The 18131-nt window shown below is 39.4% G+C and overlaps 1 protein-coding gene across 2 annotated transcripts in view; it reads right to left on the bottom strand.

Moving 5' to 3' along the window:
* Positions 1 to 18131, bottom strand: part of ano8b (anoctamin 8b) — a 43491-nt gene that overhangs the window by 5630 nt on the left and 19730 nt on the right. For both annotated transcript variants that reach the window (XM_086088802.1, XM_086088803.1), the window contains exons 3-18: positions 17725 to 17857; positions 12598 to 12736; positions 11897 to 11993; positions 11699 to 11815; positions 11490 to 11617; positions 9836 to 9997; positions 9604 to 9756; positions 8411 to 8537; positions 8215 to 8270; positions 8049 to 8123; positions 7404 to 7639; positions 6967 to 7126; positions 4305 to 4700; positions 3371 to 3562; positions 3157 to 3288; positions 468 to 578 (exon numbers count right to left, since the gene is read on the bottom strand). In XM_086088802.1, coding sequence (XP_085944928.1) covers positions 468 to 578; positions 3157 to 3288; positions 3371 to 3562; positions 4305 to 4700; positions 6967 to 7126; positions 7404 to 7639; positions 8049 to 8123; positions 8215 to 8270; positions 8411 to 8537; positions 9604 to 9756; positions 9836 to 9997; positions 11490 to 11617; positions 11699 to 11815; positions 11897 to 11993; positions 12598 to 12736; positions 17725 to 17857 — 2414 coding nt within the window. The remainder of the gene's footprint in view (positions 1 to 467; positions 579 to 3156; positions 3289 to 3370; positions 3563 to 4304; positions 4701 to 6966; positions 7127 to 7403; positions 7640 to 8048; positions 8124 to 8214; positions 8271 to 8410; positions 8538 to 9603; positions 9757 to 9835; positions 9998 to 11489; positions 11618 to 11698; positions 11816 to 11896; positions 11994 to 12597; positions 12737 to 17724; positions 17858 to 18131) is intronic.

The following is an 18131-nucleotide window of genomic DNA, read 5'->3' as shown; positions in this document are numbered from 1 at the left end:
AATTTAATCGCCTGACGCCACAATTTTTTTTATAATCTTTTCTTTAAAAAAAAAGAAAAAATATATTTTTTTTAAATGTCTAGGCTTTCATACTCTTATTAACAAAAGTGAAGAAAAAAAAGTTAAACTAATATAAATAGTTTATAGCCGTCAATGGCAGTGAATGAGTTAAAAATATTTGTAATTTTTGTTAATTTTTTTCCTTCTTTTTTTTTAAAGCGCAGTATGTGAATTGATACAAATGTCACTTGCTGAATTTTTGTTGCAAGCCAGAGCACTGTTTAGCCCCCCTCAACTAGCCACATCAATTGTCCCCAACCACGCAAACTGTTGCGGAAATGAATTGTGGGTAAAATCCAGCAAAAAAAATTAATAAATAAAAAAGTCCATCCCCATCTTAAGTGGTTGGCACCCTACCAATTTATCCATATAAAAGCCGCACTTATTTATGCGTTCTCATAATTCACCTTAAAGGCCTCCCTGCGCTGATAATCCAGTTTAGCCATCTCCTCTCTGACCCATGTTGGAATGTCGGGAATGGCCACATGGATGACATACTTCAAGAGGACAGCGAAGTGCTGCAGATAGACAAGCAGACAAGTCGACAGGAGGATGAGCGCAAACAAGTAACATTCAAATGAAATATGAAACAAAACATTCATGGATGCGACTTGAACTATTTCTGGAGCAAGATCTGGGCTGTTTAGTTCTCCTTGAAATAAGCCTGACTTCTTTATCAGGCCAAGACAGTGCTGCAGGCTGCTTACCTTATCTTATTATAGACAGCTACCGAGCTGCGGGCTCACACATCCGCAACACAAATACGTTACGGGTAGTTGAGGACAAATTAAAAGACTTGCCACTTGCTTCCAGTTTCTGATGACGTATCAATCACTAAGGTGTGCTTTAGCTATAAAACAAAAACTAAAAGACGCACAAGCTGAGCTAAGGGGAAGCCCACTTGGGTCCAAATAAGTGAAGCATTTTATGTTGGCACAATCACATCTACAGTTGGCTCAAATTAGGTGCAAGGCAGTGAGTGAGTGAGTGAGAGTGAAAAATACACACTCAAAAACCATAATCATCTCATACAATACATACATACTCAGGCATCGACCAATCACAGCTCACCTGTTTTCTGAAGCTGAGCTGTGATTGGTTGTTACCTGACACCTGAGCAACTGTGATGTCATTTTCACTCGACAGCAAGTGGCAAAATGGCCGCCTTCTGATTTTGATAAACACTGCTGGATTTTGCAGCTTAACTCATATTCCACTAACACAACTTTAACGAGAATACTGTATTTTATACAAGTGGGGCTGCATAGAACATATTATAGTCAAGAGTTTTTTGGGGGTTGACTTCCCCTTTCAGAGGGAAGTGCATTTGTTTATGTCTTGCATAATGTTGAACACAATCAGACAGAAAACAAAGATCTTTTATCTTAACATACTGAGGGTCTGATTTCCTAAAAGTGTGCACATGCAAAAAGTGTAGCAAACTTGATTGCTCACACAGATGAGGAAGCTCATCTACTAACCCAGAACACCCGGATTGCATCTGCATAACTTGCCGTGCAGGCATTTTGTGCACATGCAATTCTGGGTGTGTGTGGTATATGCAAATAGATTAATTTAGCATGCATAAAATGATTGATCAAACCTGAGACAAACTGATTTGGCGTCTTTAAATGACGCGCGTGAATCTTTAGGTGCAAACAGCACCGTGATTGAATACAATTCAGTGCCCGCTATGTGTGATCTTAGTAAAAGATTGTAAACTTATAGATCACATGCAAAATGCCCACCAAGCATGCAATTTAACACTTTATTACAGATCTTTGTAAATCAGGCACTAGCATTTCCTCTAAAAAGTAATTTCTACAGTATATAGAGTAGATATATACGCATATGCAGTAAATCCAGTATGGAAATTCTGACTCGTACATTTGTGAAGTTCTCAGCAAGATATGCAGTACAGGTGCATCTCAATATCATAGAAAAGTTCCTTTATTAAATCAGTACAGGAGAGTACTTTTTGGAAGGCCAATTCCTCCCTAATTTCGCTGTTAACTCATTCACTACCAGCCATTTTCACTGAAGCAACCCCCTTCGCTCCCGGCTGTTTTACTTGATTTTGACTAATTTTTAACACAGAATATTCTGTTCTATTGCTATAAAAACATGGAACTTACCAAAATAAAGATTAGAGTCTCTTCTTTCATCAGGAAAAAAGTATATTTGTATCTCTTTCCGTTTTGCAGCAATTAGCATTAGAATATAGCTAAGTTTAATCATTATTCACAAATCTGTATAGAACTGTGGGCAAATTAGCTTTTTTCAACATGGCCCTGGTTGATCTCTTTTGCTCTGCTGCCATCTGCTGGCTGTTTGTGTAATAACTACCATTTCTTCAACCGTTCTTTGCAGTTGAGAGACTGCATCAAAGCCTTCTGTATGCTCTAGCATTAAAAAAAAAAAACATTTAAAAACGCATAAATACGTCTTTGGGACACTTAAAAGATTTAAAATATAACATATTTATTAGTGATGCACCGAATATTCGGCCACCGAAAATGGAAAAAAATAGGCATTTTCGGCCTTCGGCCTAAAGACATTTTTTACCGAAAGAATATGGCCGAAAGAGGATGTTGTGGTGATGCAAGGGGAAAAAAAGCAAAAAAAACCCGGCAGAAGCAAGTGTTTGAATTAAACACCAAACACGGGAGTGAGTGTCCGCCTTGCTGCTGGCTGGCGTTTGAGTACCGGCAGCTCATTGTGCACACCGGAGAAGGAGAAGGGTCGCTTGGTAAACTATGTCATTTTTTTTCGGCGTTTTGGTTTTCAGACTAGCAATTTTCATTTTCGGTTTTCGGTTTCTTTCAAAAGATTTCATTTCGGTGCATCCCTATTATTTATACGTTTTTGGGAGAAATTAGTTAAAAAATAATTTTGACGGTGGATTTTGGTTTTCTGCTAGCTGTAAGCTATTATCACCAAATTATGAAATACTCCACTGTGTCTAGTAAGTCTATATAGAATATGCAGTACGTTTCACTTTTAGAATGGAACCATTTATTGAGCTGCACTTGTATATAGATGTACCTTGTCATGAGAAAAGCTAAGGGTGAGAAAAATCCATTTGGGCTGCAGTACCTCAAGGATGACAATGGAGATGATGGCCATCTCAGGGCTGAGCCAGGGGAAAAGGCGCTGCAGCTGACCGCACTGACCAATCAGGTAACAGTTGACAATGATGGCAATCAGACCCATGGCTTCCATTGCAGACTGCAGCATGAGAGGGGGAAACGTACAGCCCTGCTCAGACAAAACACAATAATTTTGTTTTGAGGTGAGTTTTGGTTCTGACCTGCCACTGGCCAATGCTCTCCACCCTGAGACCAAACGGCCTCTGCAGACCCGTGCAGAGCTTGAAGGCATCGCTGCGGATCTCGACGATGTTGTTGATAAGCGCGCACATGGCAGCCAGAGGGAAGGCCGAGGAGAACAGCACCACGTAGCCAAACTGGACAAACATCTCCTGGTAGTCCTGGAAAGTGTCCTGAGAAAGGATTGTCCACATCAAAAGGAAGCGTGGTACTTTTGAGGACCACGTTTACCTTGTCCACAGCACAAGGACACAACATGTGAGAAGACGAATATATATACAGTGGACGTGACCATCTGCTTGTGAAATTTGCAGCCACATCTAGTGCTTGTATCTCAAATTTGTACTCACAAGGCAAATTTGGCAGAGCAACTAGGAGTGTGCCCAAAAAAATCGCGATTCAAAATCGATTTTAAATGTCCCAAAATCGATTTTATTTAAATTATTTTTTACTGTCTTCCTTTTGTGTGTGCCTTTATTGGGAGCGCTGTTCATGTTGTACCCAATTTGGCCACTTAGGGGCAGTGTGGTTCCACGCGGTCTGATACACTGTTAAGTTGTAGCCACATTAGAGAGTAGAAGGAAAAAGTCACAATCAAGTTATTCCAATAAAAGTTGTTTTTTTGCAGTGTGGAGCCGTTCTTTTGAGTGATAAAAGTGCCGCGAGTAGCGCTCTAGTTAGCATTAGCGAGTTAGACTGGAGTAGATCATTACGATTCCTTGAACATCTATAAATTGAAGCAAAAATCATTGTCAATCAAATCATTTTGAATCAAAAATCGTTCTTAATCGGAAATCGATTCTGAATTGAATCGTGCACCCAAAAATCGGAATCGAATCGTGAGACATTCAAAGATTCCCACCCCGACGAGCAACCTTGAAAAACTCCCAATGTGTAACAGCTGGTCGCTTGTACCTCATAAGTCTGCGTGCAGCTCTCCATCTCCGCCTGAGTGAGCGTGGCACTCTCCTTCACTTCCGGTGGGTCGATCCACGATTCCCGCTTTGCTGTGGCCACGGCCCGCTCGCTGCTGCGGCCTCTTCTCCGATTTCGCAATGATGCGCTGCTCTCACTCCTGGAGGCGGGCGGAGCGGTACAGGCGGAAGCAGTAGTAGCATAGTTGATTCCCTCCGCTGCACACGCCACTCCCATACCCGCCTCCTTCACGTCATGGATGCCATTATCAATATCATCGTCACACATTGCAAACACAGAGGTCGGGTCCATTCCTTTCTCCACCATAGTTGGGCTGCCCTCCTCCATAAAACTATTGTCCATGGGGTGGCCGCTGCATGCCGGCCTCCTGTCCATCTACACAACAAAGAAGAAGAAAAACACTGGGGAATCATTTTTATTTACTACCACTGATTTCAAATCACTGTGCTCTGGTCATCATCTGCAACTGGTGCTCCAGGAAATTATCCAACTCATTCAGTTACTCTTTTGCACTGATCATAACCCTAGATTGCCAGTGATTTTAGAACATTTGGACAGATATTTCAAAATCAGAACATAAGAGTCTTTTATGATTATTTTTACATTACATTACATTACATATAAAATGAAAGAATAGACTCTCTTCTTTCACCAGTAAAAAACTAAACAAAAACCTTTGATTCTACCTTTTTCCGTTTTCTAGTAATCCGCAGTAGAACATATGTAATTTTAAGAAATTCTGCCACTTTGTCCAAAATCCGCAGAAAATTAGCTTTTTGTGAAAACATACCCGCTAATATTTTTTTCTTGTGCATCTGAACAGTGGTTTCATTCTATAAAATCATCTAATTATACATTTAGGTATGCTTTTGATTGCAAATATAATAATCTATTTAGTGGAACACAAGCACTGGAGTGTTGCCAACTCACCAGGACAGCTCTTTCAGCTGTTAGGCTACGTTCACACTGCAGGGCATGACGCCCAATTCGGATTTTTTGTTAAATCCGATCTTTTTATGTAGCGTTCACATTACAAAAACAAATGTGACATTTAATGTGGACGCAACGCGCCCGTGATGCGACTCGCATGCGCAAAGAGCACACGTCGAGTGACGTACACCCAAAAACGACGACGTCACGTTGGGCTGTTCACGGAAGTAAACATTGTCCCGATTCGCAACATTTTACCGACGCCAGCCAAGCCACTGAGACAAGCGACTTTTATCAGTGTCATACAAATTCAGCTGTGCGAACTCCCACGTTCCTGGTTAGTGGACTGTTTTCACGCTTGCTCCTGATTGGCTGCTATCATCGGCTTCTTCATGCGTCAGTTTTGAATGTGCTGTTTACAGACAGCAACCGAAATCCGTCTGACTTATTTTTTCATCTCATCATCACATTTTCAAGATCGTTGTGCTTTTTTCATATAATATTTTAGTAAATAAAAACAGCAGTTTCTTTCATTCAACATAATCTATTATATTTTTAAACAATATAGAATATTTGGTAAATTAACTCATTCACTCCCAGCCATTTTCACTGAAGCAATCCCCTTTGCTCCCGGCTGTTTTACTGTATTTTGGCTGATTTTGCAAGGCCCACATAATATTGTGTTGTATTGCTATACAAACATGGAAGCTACCAAAAGAAAGATTAGAGTCTCTTCTTTCATCAGGAAATCTATCTGTTTCCGTTTTGCAGCTATTAGCATTAGAATATAGCTAAGTTTCATCATTATTCACAAATTGTTTAGAACTGTGGGTAAATTAGCTTTTTTTCAACAAGGCCCTGGCTGGTCTCTTTCTTTCCCCGCTGCCACCTGCTAGCCATTTGTGTAATAACTACATTTCTTCAACCGTTTTTTGCAGTTGAGAGGCTGCATCAAAGCCTTCTATATGCTCTAGCACAGAGGTGGGCAAACTTGGTCCTCGAGGGCCGGAGTCTTGCAGGTTTTGGAGGTTTCCCTTCTCCAACACAAGCTGATTCCAATCAACAGGATCGTTATCAGGGTTATGCAGAGCTTGCTGATGATCTGATCATATATCAGCTGTGTTTGAGAGGGGAAACATCCAAAACCTGCAGGACTCCGGCCCTCGAGGACCGAGTGTGCCCACCCCTGCTCTAGCATAAAAAAACATAACGTATGAATACGTCTTTGGGACAGTTAAAACATTTACAATAGAACGTATTTATATGTTTTTGGGAGCAAGTGAGCTAAGATGCGTGTACCATGATGTTTTTTTTGTTTGTTTTTTAAGTTGACATTTTTCTTCTTTTATTTCTTCTTAGCAAGTCAGTGTACGACGGCGTATTAGGGCCACGTCTAAATCTATATTTTTTTAGAGGGCGGGGGCAATATTCTGAGAAAAAAACTTTATGAATTGGCAAAATTGCGAGTTTTTTTCTCGGAATACTGTTTTGCCCCCGCCCTCTAAAAAAAAAAATATATATATATATATATATATATATATTTATAGGTGGCCCTAATACGCCGTCCCATCACTGGTAAGCTATTTTTAGAACAGACCCCTTTTATGACATTTTTGTAATGTACAGCCTTGGCTCACTGTCAGTTGGAAAACACTGCTTTAGACCTTTCATTGCAAATGAGCAGTGTGCATAGTGAAACACAGCTGCTTACCTTTTCTATAAAGCTGACTTTCCTCAGCTTCAAACCGCAGTCGATCAGATTTTCCTCCTCGGTTTCTCCTTCACTGAACCTCCCGCTGTCAGCCTCGTCCCTTTCGCCCCTCTCCTCGTCATCGGGCACCCCGCACCCGCCATTCAAACACTTCTTTTCCCTGTATTGAAAGAAAGACAGAGATAACACTTATTTATTTAGCTCTCTTTACATGCTGAAGTGATACAGGTTGATCGCAATAAATTAGGAGAATTATAGAAAAGTTTATTTAATGAAGCAGTTCAATTATTTTTTTATTATTTATTGAAGAGAGCATAGTGTGCTAATGTATCGCACATTATACATAGTGGCTAATGTCTAACCAGCGCATAGTGTTTTTGGCTAAGTACTGTAGTGCATGATCTTTGAGTGTATAGTATCTTAATGGTTAGTGTGACCTTTTGTCTGTATGCCCCACCCAGGGCCTGGTGCCCCTCAGACCAGGTCCTGGCATGGCCGGGTCAGTGGGCGAGGCAGCAGCCAGCCTGGCGTATTTTAGCAGCACGGAGAGCAGCATGTCCCACAGGGCTCGCAAAGTGAGCTCGCCCAGCTTGTGGCGCTCATACACGTAAGGCTGCAGCACCTCCTTCACATTTTGAAGGAATTGGCGTATGATGAGCAGAGTGGCCAGCATCTGACAAGGACAGACACACAGAGCAACAACAATATTCAATGATCTTTATTTTGGTCTTCGCATAATAGAAACCGCTGATAGGAAAAGTGTAGGCACTAGGTCAATGAGATCTTTGACATGGAGGAATACTGTTTTAAAAGCACACTTTTGAACCCTCCACACATCATTCACACATTGCCATGGCAACTTATTGGGCTACAAGCAAAGCCTTTTAAATATCAGGATCATGGAAGAACTTGATAAATAGAAAGATTTGTTAGCGTAGCGAGAGTTTCATTCATAAGGAATGTTTACTTTTTTACTTTGTTAGCTTGCACGTGCCTGTCCTTATAGGAGACAAAAGTAGCAATATTTTAATAGATACAAGCAGTAGAATCGATATATAGAGTTCAACTGATTAGGTTCTTACCTCTTTGAGCCGCTCCATGTCTTTGAGGTAGAATCCAATGTAAAAAAGGCTGAGATATGAATTTACGAACTGAAACTGGGAGAAGATGAGAGAAAGGGAACCATTCTAAAATTAAGATGCAGATTATGTTGGATTGATAGACTTGAAGAAATGAAAGATCACTCACAAGAACCATTTTGATGATGAGATTTTTCTCATAGGCACTCTGGAGTCGATAGTTTTCTGAAGAAACAGTACATATTACAAATTATTGTTGTTGTGCAATGCAAATGATTCATATTTGTTTTCTTGTCTTGCTCTCACACTAATCAATATTTTTTGTTCTATATCTAGAATTTGGGCCATCCAAAATAAATCCTTACCCATGTCATTGAGCCAGCAGGCAATTTTCCTGTACACCTCATCACATGCAGTCACAGTGATAGCGAGCATTATCTTCGGGATGAAGCGAGCCAGCCGAGGCATTTCCTTGATCCCCATTACAAACTCCTGTATAGACACAGCAGTCGTTCATTTTCATTAGTGGAACCTCGGAGTTTGAACGTCTCGGAACTCGTATAAATCGGACTTCGACCCCAAAAATAGGAGTAAAAAATTGCCTTGGAGTTTGACCTAATTCTCGGAGTTCGAACACCCACGCAAAGCAAGCAAAGCCGAACGTAACTTGAAGCCGAGCAATGCCGAACGATGCCGAACGATGCCGAATTCTCATGTTGCGGTTGTTGAGATGACGCGCTGCTCATTTCCAGTCAGAGCGTGAATACTCCCGGAGGTGCTCCGTACATTCACTAGTGCATTTTGACTTTTCCACATTTTTTTTCACCATGGGCCCAAAGAAAGACAGCAGTGCCAGTGACAGCAAATAAAAACGTACAGTGCTACGAACGACAGTAGATTTATCGTGACTACTTACGTAAAATACCGGCACGAGGACCCCCCATAGCTGTTCAACAACGTGCCTGACGTTAAACAGCGCACAAGGACCCCTTAGTAGTCTAACAATGTGCCCAATGTAAACACCATCTTAGCAGTGAACTAAATCATGCATTACCATAGCATTTTTTATCCACTGATGCCATCACACCACAGCAAAAAATGTAAGGTATTTTTTATTGTTTAAATACTTCTTTTTTTTTAAACACTGTATAGGGTGTAAATTTAAAAAACAAAAAGAGAAATTAAAATAGGAATTTTCTGATTTTGGAGCTTGGGAACGGATTAATTGCATTTACATTATTTCCTATGGGAAAAAATGTTTCGGAGGTTGAACAATTCAGACTTTGAACACTTCACAGGAACGAATCCGAGGTACCACTTTGTATCACTTTGAGGTAAATGGCTTCCTCCCATATTCCAAAAGCATCAATGTTAGGGTAAATGAACACTGAATGATTGTTAATCTCTATGTGCCCTGTGATGTCCCAAATAGAAAACGGAGGGACTTTTCTGACCCAGAAAATACAACATAAAATTGAAGTATTTTTAATCAAATCCGGCACATGTGATAAGGTTTTTATGGCATGCAGTCAATATCTTGTGTTGGCGGATGACTGACCTGTAGCTCAAAGCAGATGAGCATGACCAGGAAGACAAAACAGAGACAGAGAAGACAGATGGGCAAGCTGACCAGCCACCTGAACACACGTCTCCGCCAAGGCGGATAATAGAACTCCTCACATCCCGTGACAGGACTACAGCGCTTGACTCCCTGCCCAGGCATAAAGAGAGACATTAAAAAGAGGGAATGGGAGAAGATAAAAGTCGAGACGAGTTGGAATATTTCAGACCCGGAACTGAGGACGTGGTTCCTCCAGGGATTCGGCAGGCGTGTCGAGAGTTCCCCATTTATACGCCAGCTCAGCGCCTCTCCTCTTCCACCGTTCAAGAAATAAAGTGGCCCACACCACGTTGAAAAGTGCAAAGACCACGCAGCAGATGTCACGGCTCGTCTGATGCAGCAAAAATAAAAGCACAATCCATCTTTATTCACCACGTATGCATCATAAGCAGAATGTATCAAGTGAAGAGTCGTTTGCAAAATTGTAATATTTGTCACCTTCAAATCAATAACATATGCACATACTGTATAGCTTACAATGAAGCCCTGCGTGTTTGTGGTTCAACATTTGTCAATTAGCCAAATTCGCTGATTTAAAAAAGAAAAACTTATCCTACGTTTTTTGCTGAAAACACACACATTTTTATACTATATTGTCACCATCTTTAAATATATACTTGACTCATTGAGCCATTCTCAACAGTAAGAAAATATTTTGTCTATAATTAATGTGATAACTTCATTATTTTTTATGAACAATTAATACCTTTAAAAACTGATTTTGCCACTTGCTGTCAACTGAAGATGACATCAACTGTGCTGAGTAACGACCAATCATGGCTCAGTTTGCTGACCAGGCCCAGAAAACAGGTGAGCCATGATTAGTCGTTACCTACTTCCTCAGCACAGGTAATGTCATCTTCAATCGACAGCAAAAAGGCAAAATTAGTTTTTAAATGTATTAATTGTACATGAAAAATAATGAAGTTATCAAATGAATTCTGGACAAAATATTAACTTTTTACTGCCGAAAATGACTCAATGAGTCAAGTATCCCTTTAAATAATGGCCATTCATCTTTTCATAAAACAAGAAAAACTGAACCAAATACCAATTATATTATGTATATTAATAATTTCCTTATAGGGGTAGAATAAATTTGGTCTGTTTAACTATAAGGACAAAGCCAATTTTCAGCAAAGATGCCAGCATCAGTCAAAATATGACGTAGCCATTATTTTAAGGTGATGACACAAAGTATATGAATACAGACATAAATAAACATAGTGCATATACAGTGCACACATGCATGCATGAATGTCTACAGTCTGTGTACACCGTATGTGTGTGTATATATATGTGCACATGATTGATTTTAAAACTGATAAATATTTCAGTTTCTTTTGTCTGTATGTTTATACCGTATATATCTACAGTATATGTGTGTAGTGTGTCTCTCACTTTATTGCGTGCATAAAAATTGTAATCATATTTTTATGATCAAGTAGGTTGCTTAACCATTGGTTCACATTAGAGTGTATTTCCCCTTTTAATTTTCATTGCTGTAAAATGTTAGGTTCAAACGTTGATTTAACTTGGTTTGGCATTTTAATTATATCCTCAATGTATCACCATAATGATGATGATGATAAAAATAATAATAATAACTCTACACCAACTCCAACCTCCTTTGCAAAGTGAATGTCTGGGTTAAAATGCAAGGCTACGCGTTTCCTATCCATTTGTTGATCGATTGATATTTTTTTCCCCAACTTTGTTTATTACATTTTTGAGTGAATACAATATTATCAGTATTACAAGGAGTGCAAAGTTCGATCTATTGATATTAACTGATCATGTATTGACAAGTCCACCTCCCTCACCTGATCCGACTCGGTGAGCATCCACAAGACAAAGCCGATCACAGCAGGATACAACATAGAGGTGGTGTAAAAACCCAGCCAGGCGAAATACATGGCTATCTTCACACCAAAGTAGTCACAGATATCATCTATGAACAATGCAGAGCATCCAAATCAAACAAGTCTCAGTCCTCATATTTTGCAAATATTGTCTGTTATGTTGAACTGACCTAAGGGCTGTTTCTCACAAACGGCCTGGACCCAAGACTTCATTAGGTGACTCAGGACGCGCTGTTCGTGGAGGGGAAACATCTGCTGGATCACACCCCGTGCACTCAGCTCCGGGACTAGGGCGAATGATTTGGCACAAACATAAATCAACCTAACTCTGCTGTTTCGACACATTTATTTACAATGATGCAGCTTACTGATTGGTTGTCCTTCCAGGAAGTTTATATTGTGAAGCACCTCCCCATGTTTGGCACGTAGATTATCCAGCCAGTATTTAATGATGCTCTGCCTCTCCTGATGACAGAACAAAGTCATTAGGGGTGGGAATCTTTAAATGTGTCACGATTCGATTCCGATTTTTGGGCCTGTAAATTCGATTCAGAATCGATTTTCGATTGAGAATGATTTTTTTATTCAAAATGATTTGATTGACAGTGATTTTTGCTTCAATCTATAGATGTGCAAGGAATCGTAATGATCTACTCCGGTCTGACTCGCTAATGCTAATTAGCGCGCTACTTGCGGCACTTTTGTCACTCAAAAGAACAGCTCCACGCTGCAAAAAAACAACTTTTATTGGAATAACTTGATCGTGACTTTTTCCTTCTACTCTCTAATGTGGCTACAACTTAACAGTGTATCAGACCGCGTGGAACCACACTGCCCCTAAGTGGCCAGATCGGGTACAACATGAACAGCGCTCCAAGTAAAGGCACACACAGACAAAGGCAAGACAGTATAAAATTGATTTTGGGACCTTTAAAATCAATTCTAAATCGTACTAAACGAGAATCGCGATTCTTATGAGAATCGATTTTTTTGGCACACCCCTAAAAGTCGTGTTGCAACTTGCAAGCATATGCATGCATGTGATGTGTTTGTGCGCATGTGAACTGACCTGCGAGGTGAAGAAGTACAGCTCGCTCTCGATGTTCTCATAGATGTAATCCTCCTCGCAGGAGAAGCTCCGTGTTCCTGCTCCGAACTCGGGCTTCACCGCTTTCCTCAGGCCCAGCTCTTCAGCACCTCGCAACAAACTGAACGGAAAAAAGCAGTCTTAACTCCCAATGTCAGAACCGTGTGGCAGACAAAATATATTTTTCAATCATGTCTTGGCCAAGACTAGCAGCAGTTCAGGTAACAATGGCCAACAGAATAACTAAAAATATATATATAATATAGAATATTTATTCTTTATTATTATTTACTACTATCTACAATTTTACTATTATCTTTAATTTAGGACATCCATCCATCATGGAAAGCTTTCTACAATGGTCGCACCACAAATTTTCAACTTAGATTTAATTTATGAGGCTAACAAATAGTCATCTAAACAAAACAAGCTACCTAGCCACACAAGTAAAATTATAATGCTAATATTTGTTGTAAATATTGTATAATACAGTATATATTTGTTGGACAAAATTAATATAAATATTAGTTGTTGTTTTTTTAGGTCATACCAACTGTTGTCCAAATACGACCACTACATACTAGTTGCTAAAAGGGTAACTTTTTGATTTCATTTAATTTTTTTACATAGTTGTGAGACAGTAGAAACCTGATAGCTGCTCCCATGGATTATTGGCTGTCATGTGGATGATACATTTAAAGACAGGAGTTTGTATTTCAAAATAAAAATGTCCCAAATTGGTTATTTCTTTTTGGTCGCACTACACGATATAGCCTATCATAAAATGGGCATCATCAGACATACTTATCCATCAATTACCCCAATACAGATTTTTATAGACATTGTGACTGGCATTTCAACACACATGAACATTAGTAATAATTATGTTTTTGTTATTTTTATCTGCGGGTGCAGTAAATGTGTGCAGTGCAGTCACACTCTGTGCTTGTGCTTTCTATCTGTGACCTTATATGAACATGAGATGTATTGTATTTCATAGCCTTAAAGTCATCCCAGCTCTGCTGTGCTCCATCCTCATCTTGCTGTCTCCTCATCTAATTTCCCTTCCACCTAACCAACCCCCATCCTCGCTGGCTCTTCATCCTTTTTATATCTCCTTCCTTCCCTTTTATCCTATCATCCTTCCCTTCTCTCCCTCCGTCCTTCCCAGAGGCTGAAATCAGCCACACGTCCTCTGCTTCCTGCATGCTGTCATCTCACTTCTCCTCTTCACATTTATGTTCATTCACATTAACGCATGATCGGAGTGAAGCCTTGGTGGACCTGTAACCTCCATCCATCCATCCGACTCGCACCTCCAGGCTCTTGTGGAAATACAGTAAAAAGGTGTTCAACACCATGATGGATTACAGTAAAAGAAAGAAGGAAAGAAAAAAAAAGCTGTGAGCATGCGTGTCACAGCTTAGTGGGCGGTGCCATCGGCGTGTCACAGCTTAGTGGGCGGTGCCATCGCAGTACAGGCTCTCAGAAAAGCTGTAACTTGAGCTCTGTAAAGTGCATGCTTACTCTCTTTTCTTTACTCATTTGAAGTAAGTGTTGGCATTTGTATTCAAAATTTGAACATTCATATTTTCCTTTTTACCACAAACGAACACTCATCTTTGACTTGACAATACCATCAAGTGGAAAAGTTGCTGCAGAGCTTCATCAGTTCTAGCAAGTAGGACGGTGTTATTTGCGTAGCGACGATCTTGCCGTTTACTTTAAAGCTTTCGGGCTTTTCCTCAAGTTTTTTTCAGGATCATTTCACTGTACAAGTTAAACAAGTCTGGTGACATGACACATCCTTGTCGAAAACCCTCAATTGATGTCCATCCAAGACCGCTGCTTGCTGATTTTTCTTTCTTTGTCATCAACTTCAATCTTCTTCAACATTTTGAAGAGCTCACTGTGTGTCAACCTGCAGTAATTTATACATAATAATAAATAAAAAAGTTGCAAAACAACTCAACTGAAAAGGGCAAAAAGTTGTGTAATACGATATATTAATACAATTAAAAACTTTAAAATTAAATTAATTGATTGAGTATAACCACCTTAAAATAATGTATAAAGCCCATCATGAAATTTTAACAAATAACATGCAAATCAGATTTAAAAAAAAAAAAAAAAAAGAGAAAGTGAGTATAAATTAAGAGGAATCAGTCATTTTTTCCAAACCTAAATACAAAACAAAACAAAAAAGAAACAATGTATTTCAATTCAAGGTGTCAATTTGTGGAACAATCTGGATTGTAAAACCAAAACATCTCAGTCTATCTGTATTTTTTTTTTTTTTATAAAAGCACAATTACTATATATATATATATATATATATATATCACAAAATCATGCTGTCGAATTAATTTATAAAATTGTACGTTGAAAATGTCTTGACTGCTTTTGCTGTCATTCATTTTGTGTTGATCAGGTGCTAACATCACAAGTTTTACTTCTTTCTGTCCCCTTTTCGTTTATTTTATTTTCTTTTAAAGTGAAATAAAATTTGAATTGAAAAATAAAGAAAGTGTACTCCTTCATGACAAGTTGACAACATCTACATGTGTGCCCCCCAAGAACTGAAAACTTGGATTCCCACAAGACTTAGCACATCTGCTTCATAGTTTGAATCTCGGCTAAGGCCTTCTCCCCATGTACAATATGTTATTCTCCGGGTACAGTACAACATAAAAAAAAAAAACACGGGCGTTAGACTTTCAATTGTACATGGGTTTAAATGTGAGTTTGAACAATTGTTTGTTTGTATGTCCTTGACTGGCAACCAGTCTACAGTCAGATTCACATTCAGAAAACAGCTCACTCATGACCCTGAGCGTGAATGGGATATGGGGGAGAAAAAGGATGCATGGATTCCAAATTCGATTAAGACACACATACTGTTATTGTGTATTCGGAACACTGTAATGTAAATGTTCCACAAGAAAAGGTGAACGCTCAAGGTGAATTTGAAACCACTAAATCGTTTTCTGGGTTAAATTCTCAGAATGTAGGTCAATCTCAATAGCAGCAGCTCCGTATGTGTTCAATTTGTTCTGTGTGTGTGTGAGGGAGAGAGAGAGTGAGTAAGAGAGGGAAAGATAGAGTAGCTTGCGTCACACAAAAATCATTCTCCTTGAGCATTTCATCTAAAGCCCGCTGGTACACTTTCGGGGATTGGTCCCTCTAGCCTCCGAGTGCATTACGGTACCTCACATGTCGTCTTCCTTTTCCATTATCTTTATTTGACTTACAGCCGCACCACTAGAATACTTCTAACCCTCTTCATTCCTTTTTACCACTTCTTATTCTATTTTGGCCTAAGAGTCAGCAGAGATGAATACATGGAACAGTGCGTGCCACTCTGACCTTTTGGCTTGTGTTTTCAATATGCACTTAGTCGGCACTGACAGTAACATTTTTCTATGCTCATTTAGTGACCACAAAAGCATTGTGAGTTCCACCTTGGTGCAGATGGAGGGAAACTTTAAATAACCTGCAGCCAAGCAGTCTTCAGGAAAGCTGTGGAGGGCTGAGACATCACAGCAGCGTCAATGATGATTTGCTAGGTAGGGGCTGTGCTTACAAGAGCTTCAGCTAAATATAACAGCATGATAAATCATGGCTATAATTTACAACAACCAAAAAAACAAAAACACTTGACCTGGAACCTATATTTGCTGAAATCGACAAGACCGCCCTGGCATGGTCGCCAGTCAACCTCAGGACACGTAGACAAACAACCATTCACACGCACATTCACACCTAGGGACAATTTAAAGTCTTCACTAAATCTAAAACGCACGTTTTTGGAATGTGGGAGGAAGCCGTTTTACCAGAAGAAAAACCTTGAAAGCATGAGGATGCATGCAAACTCCATACATGATGGAGCAGCGATTCGAACCCCAAAACTCAGAGATTGGGTGCGGACATGCTAACCGACATTCCACCTGGTTGTCGCGCGTGTTAAATTACGTCACACAAAAAGTCCAACCACACAACTAAAGCTCAGTTAAATTATGCAACTTTATGTGTACAATTTTTATATATATTTGTGGTTCAACAAATTACTAGAGGGATCATTTGAATTGAACATAATTTATTTCATTTAAAGGGATACTTGACTCAGTAAGAAGATAATATTTTGTCTATCCTTAATGTGATGACTTCATTAATTTTCATGAACAATTAATGACTTTAAAAACTAATTTTGCCACTTGCTGTTGACTGAAGATAACATCACCTGTGCTGAGGAAACACGTAACGACCAGTCATGACTCAGTTTGCTGAGCAAACCCAGAGAACAGCTGGGCCGTGATTGGTCGTTACCTATTTCCTCAGCACAGGTGATGTCATCTTCAGTTGACAGCAAGTGGAAAAATTTGTATTAATTGAACAATAAAAAATAATGAAATTATCAAATTAATTCTGATAGTATTGTCTGGTAGATTTTCCCAAATGGATTATAAAATAAACATGCACAAAAATCAAAACCTGATTGTGTACTGTGTGTGTGTTTTATCAATTTATATTAACCTCTAAGCTGAACCGAGAACTCACGAAATTGTAAAAAGGGTACAACCTTCATTTTAATGGCTGATTCAACGAGTTTCTCATCTGTTATCCTGATAAAAAAAATCATCAAAAATAGATGTGTTGCTCTGCAGGCTCACTCAAAATTCATTTAAATATTAGGATGGAATCTCCTTCAATGAATGAGTCAATTGATTAGTAATTTAACAATTAACCATTATTGTTTTAATAATGAATTGGACTGATTTCCCTTACATATGATATTTAAGTATATACTGCTAATTTAAAATTCAGTACTTGTTGACATCTAAGGTGGAACGGTGGATAGCACATTCACTTCAGTCCAAAAAAAAAAAACGGAGGCTTGCAGTCCTTAACTTCTTGCCAAAAGTCAGATGGGACAGACTCATATTTAGGAAGATTAACGGTAGGAATGATGAATGGATGGATGGATGGACAGATGGATCCTTGGATTGGCTCTGAGCAATCATATTGTACTGCCTCTTGAACCCCCACTTAAGTAGACCAACATGGTACCCAGGTTACGAAAAGAAGCCGTCAGAGTCTTTGCAGTCTTACTTTTCATAGGTGGCAGTGACGAAGAATGCGTAGACGTGCGTATGCTTATGATGACGGATTTGGATGATGAGCTCTGGGATTCCCAGCCGGATGTGGTTCAGTAGCCATAGCAACGTGTGGTCATCTGTAGTATCTGTGATGGAGATGAAAGATAAAAATACATTTTCAACTAACCCCTTGCACACACCTTTGTGCTACTGAATACTCCTTGTCTATCCCTGCGTGCTCAAGTAGCAACTGGGGGTTAAAGTGATTCACCAACAAACCTCTCTGCTCCGCTTCTTCCAAGTACATTTGGGATTTGGCTGGTAAATGTTTTTTTTCTGTGACCTTCAGTTAGGCCAAGACACATGATAAAGCGGTAGCATGTTCCTCTAACTTTTATTTTGACTTCCTAAATTTCGCGA

The sequence above is a fragment of the Leptonotus elevatus genome, chromosome 11 (assembly GCF_054856555.1).
Source record: "Leptonotus elevatus isolate MCC_2025b chromosome 11, RoL_Lele_1.0, whole genome shotgun sequence".
In the NCBI taxonomy this organism is placed as follows: Eukaryota; Metazoa; Chordata; class Actinopteri; order Syngnathiformes; family Syngnathidae; genus Leptonotus; species Leptonotus elevatus.
This window is presented reverse-complemented; position numbering and strand designations above follow the sequence as displayed.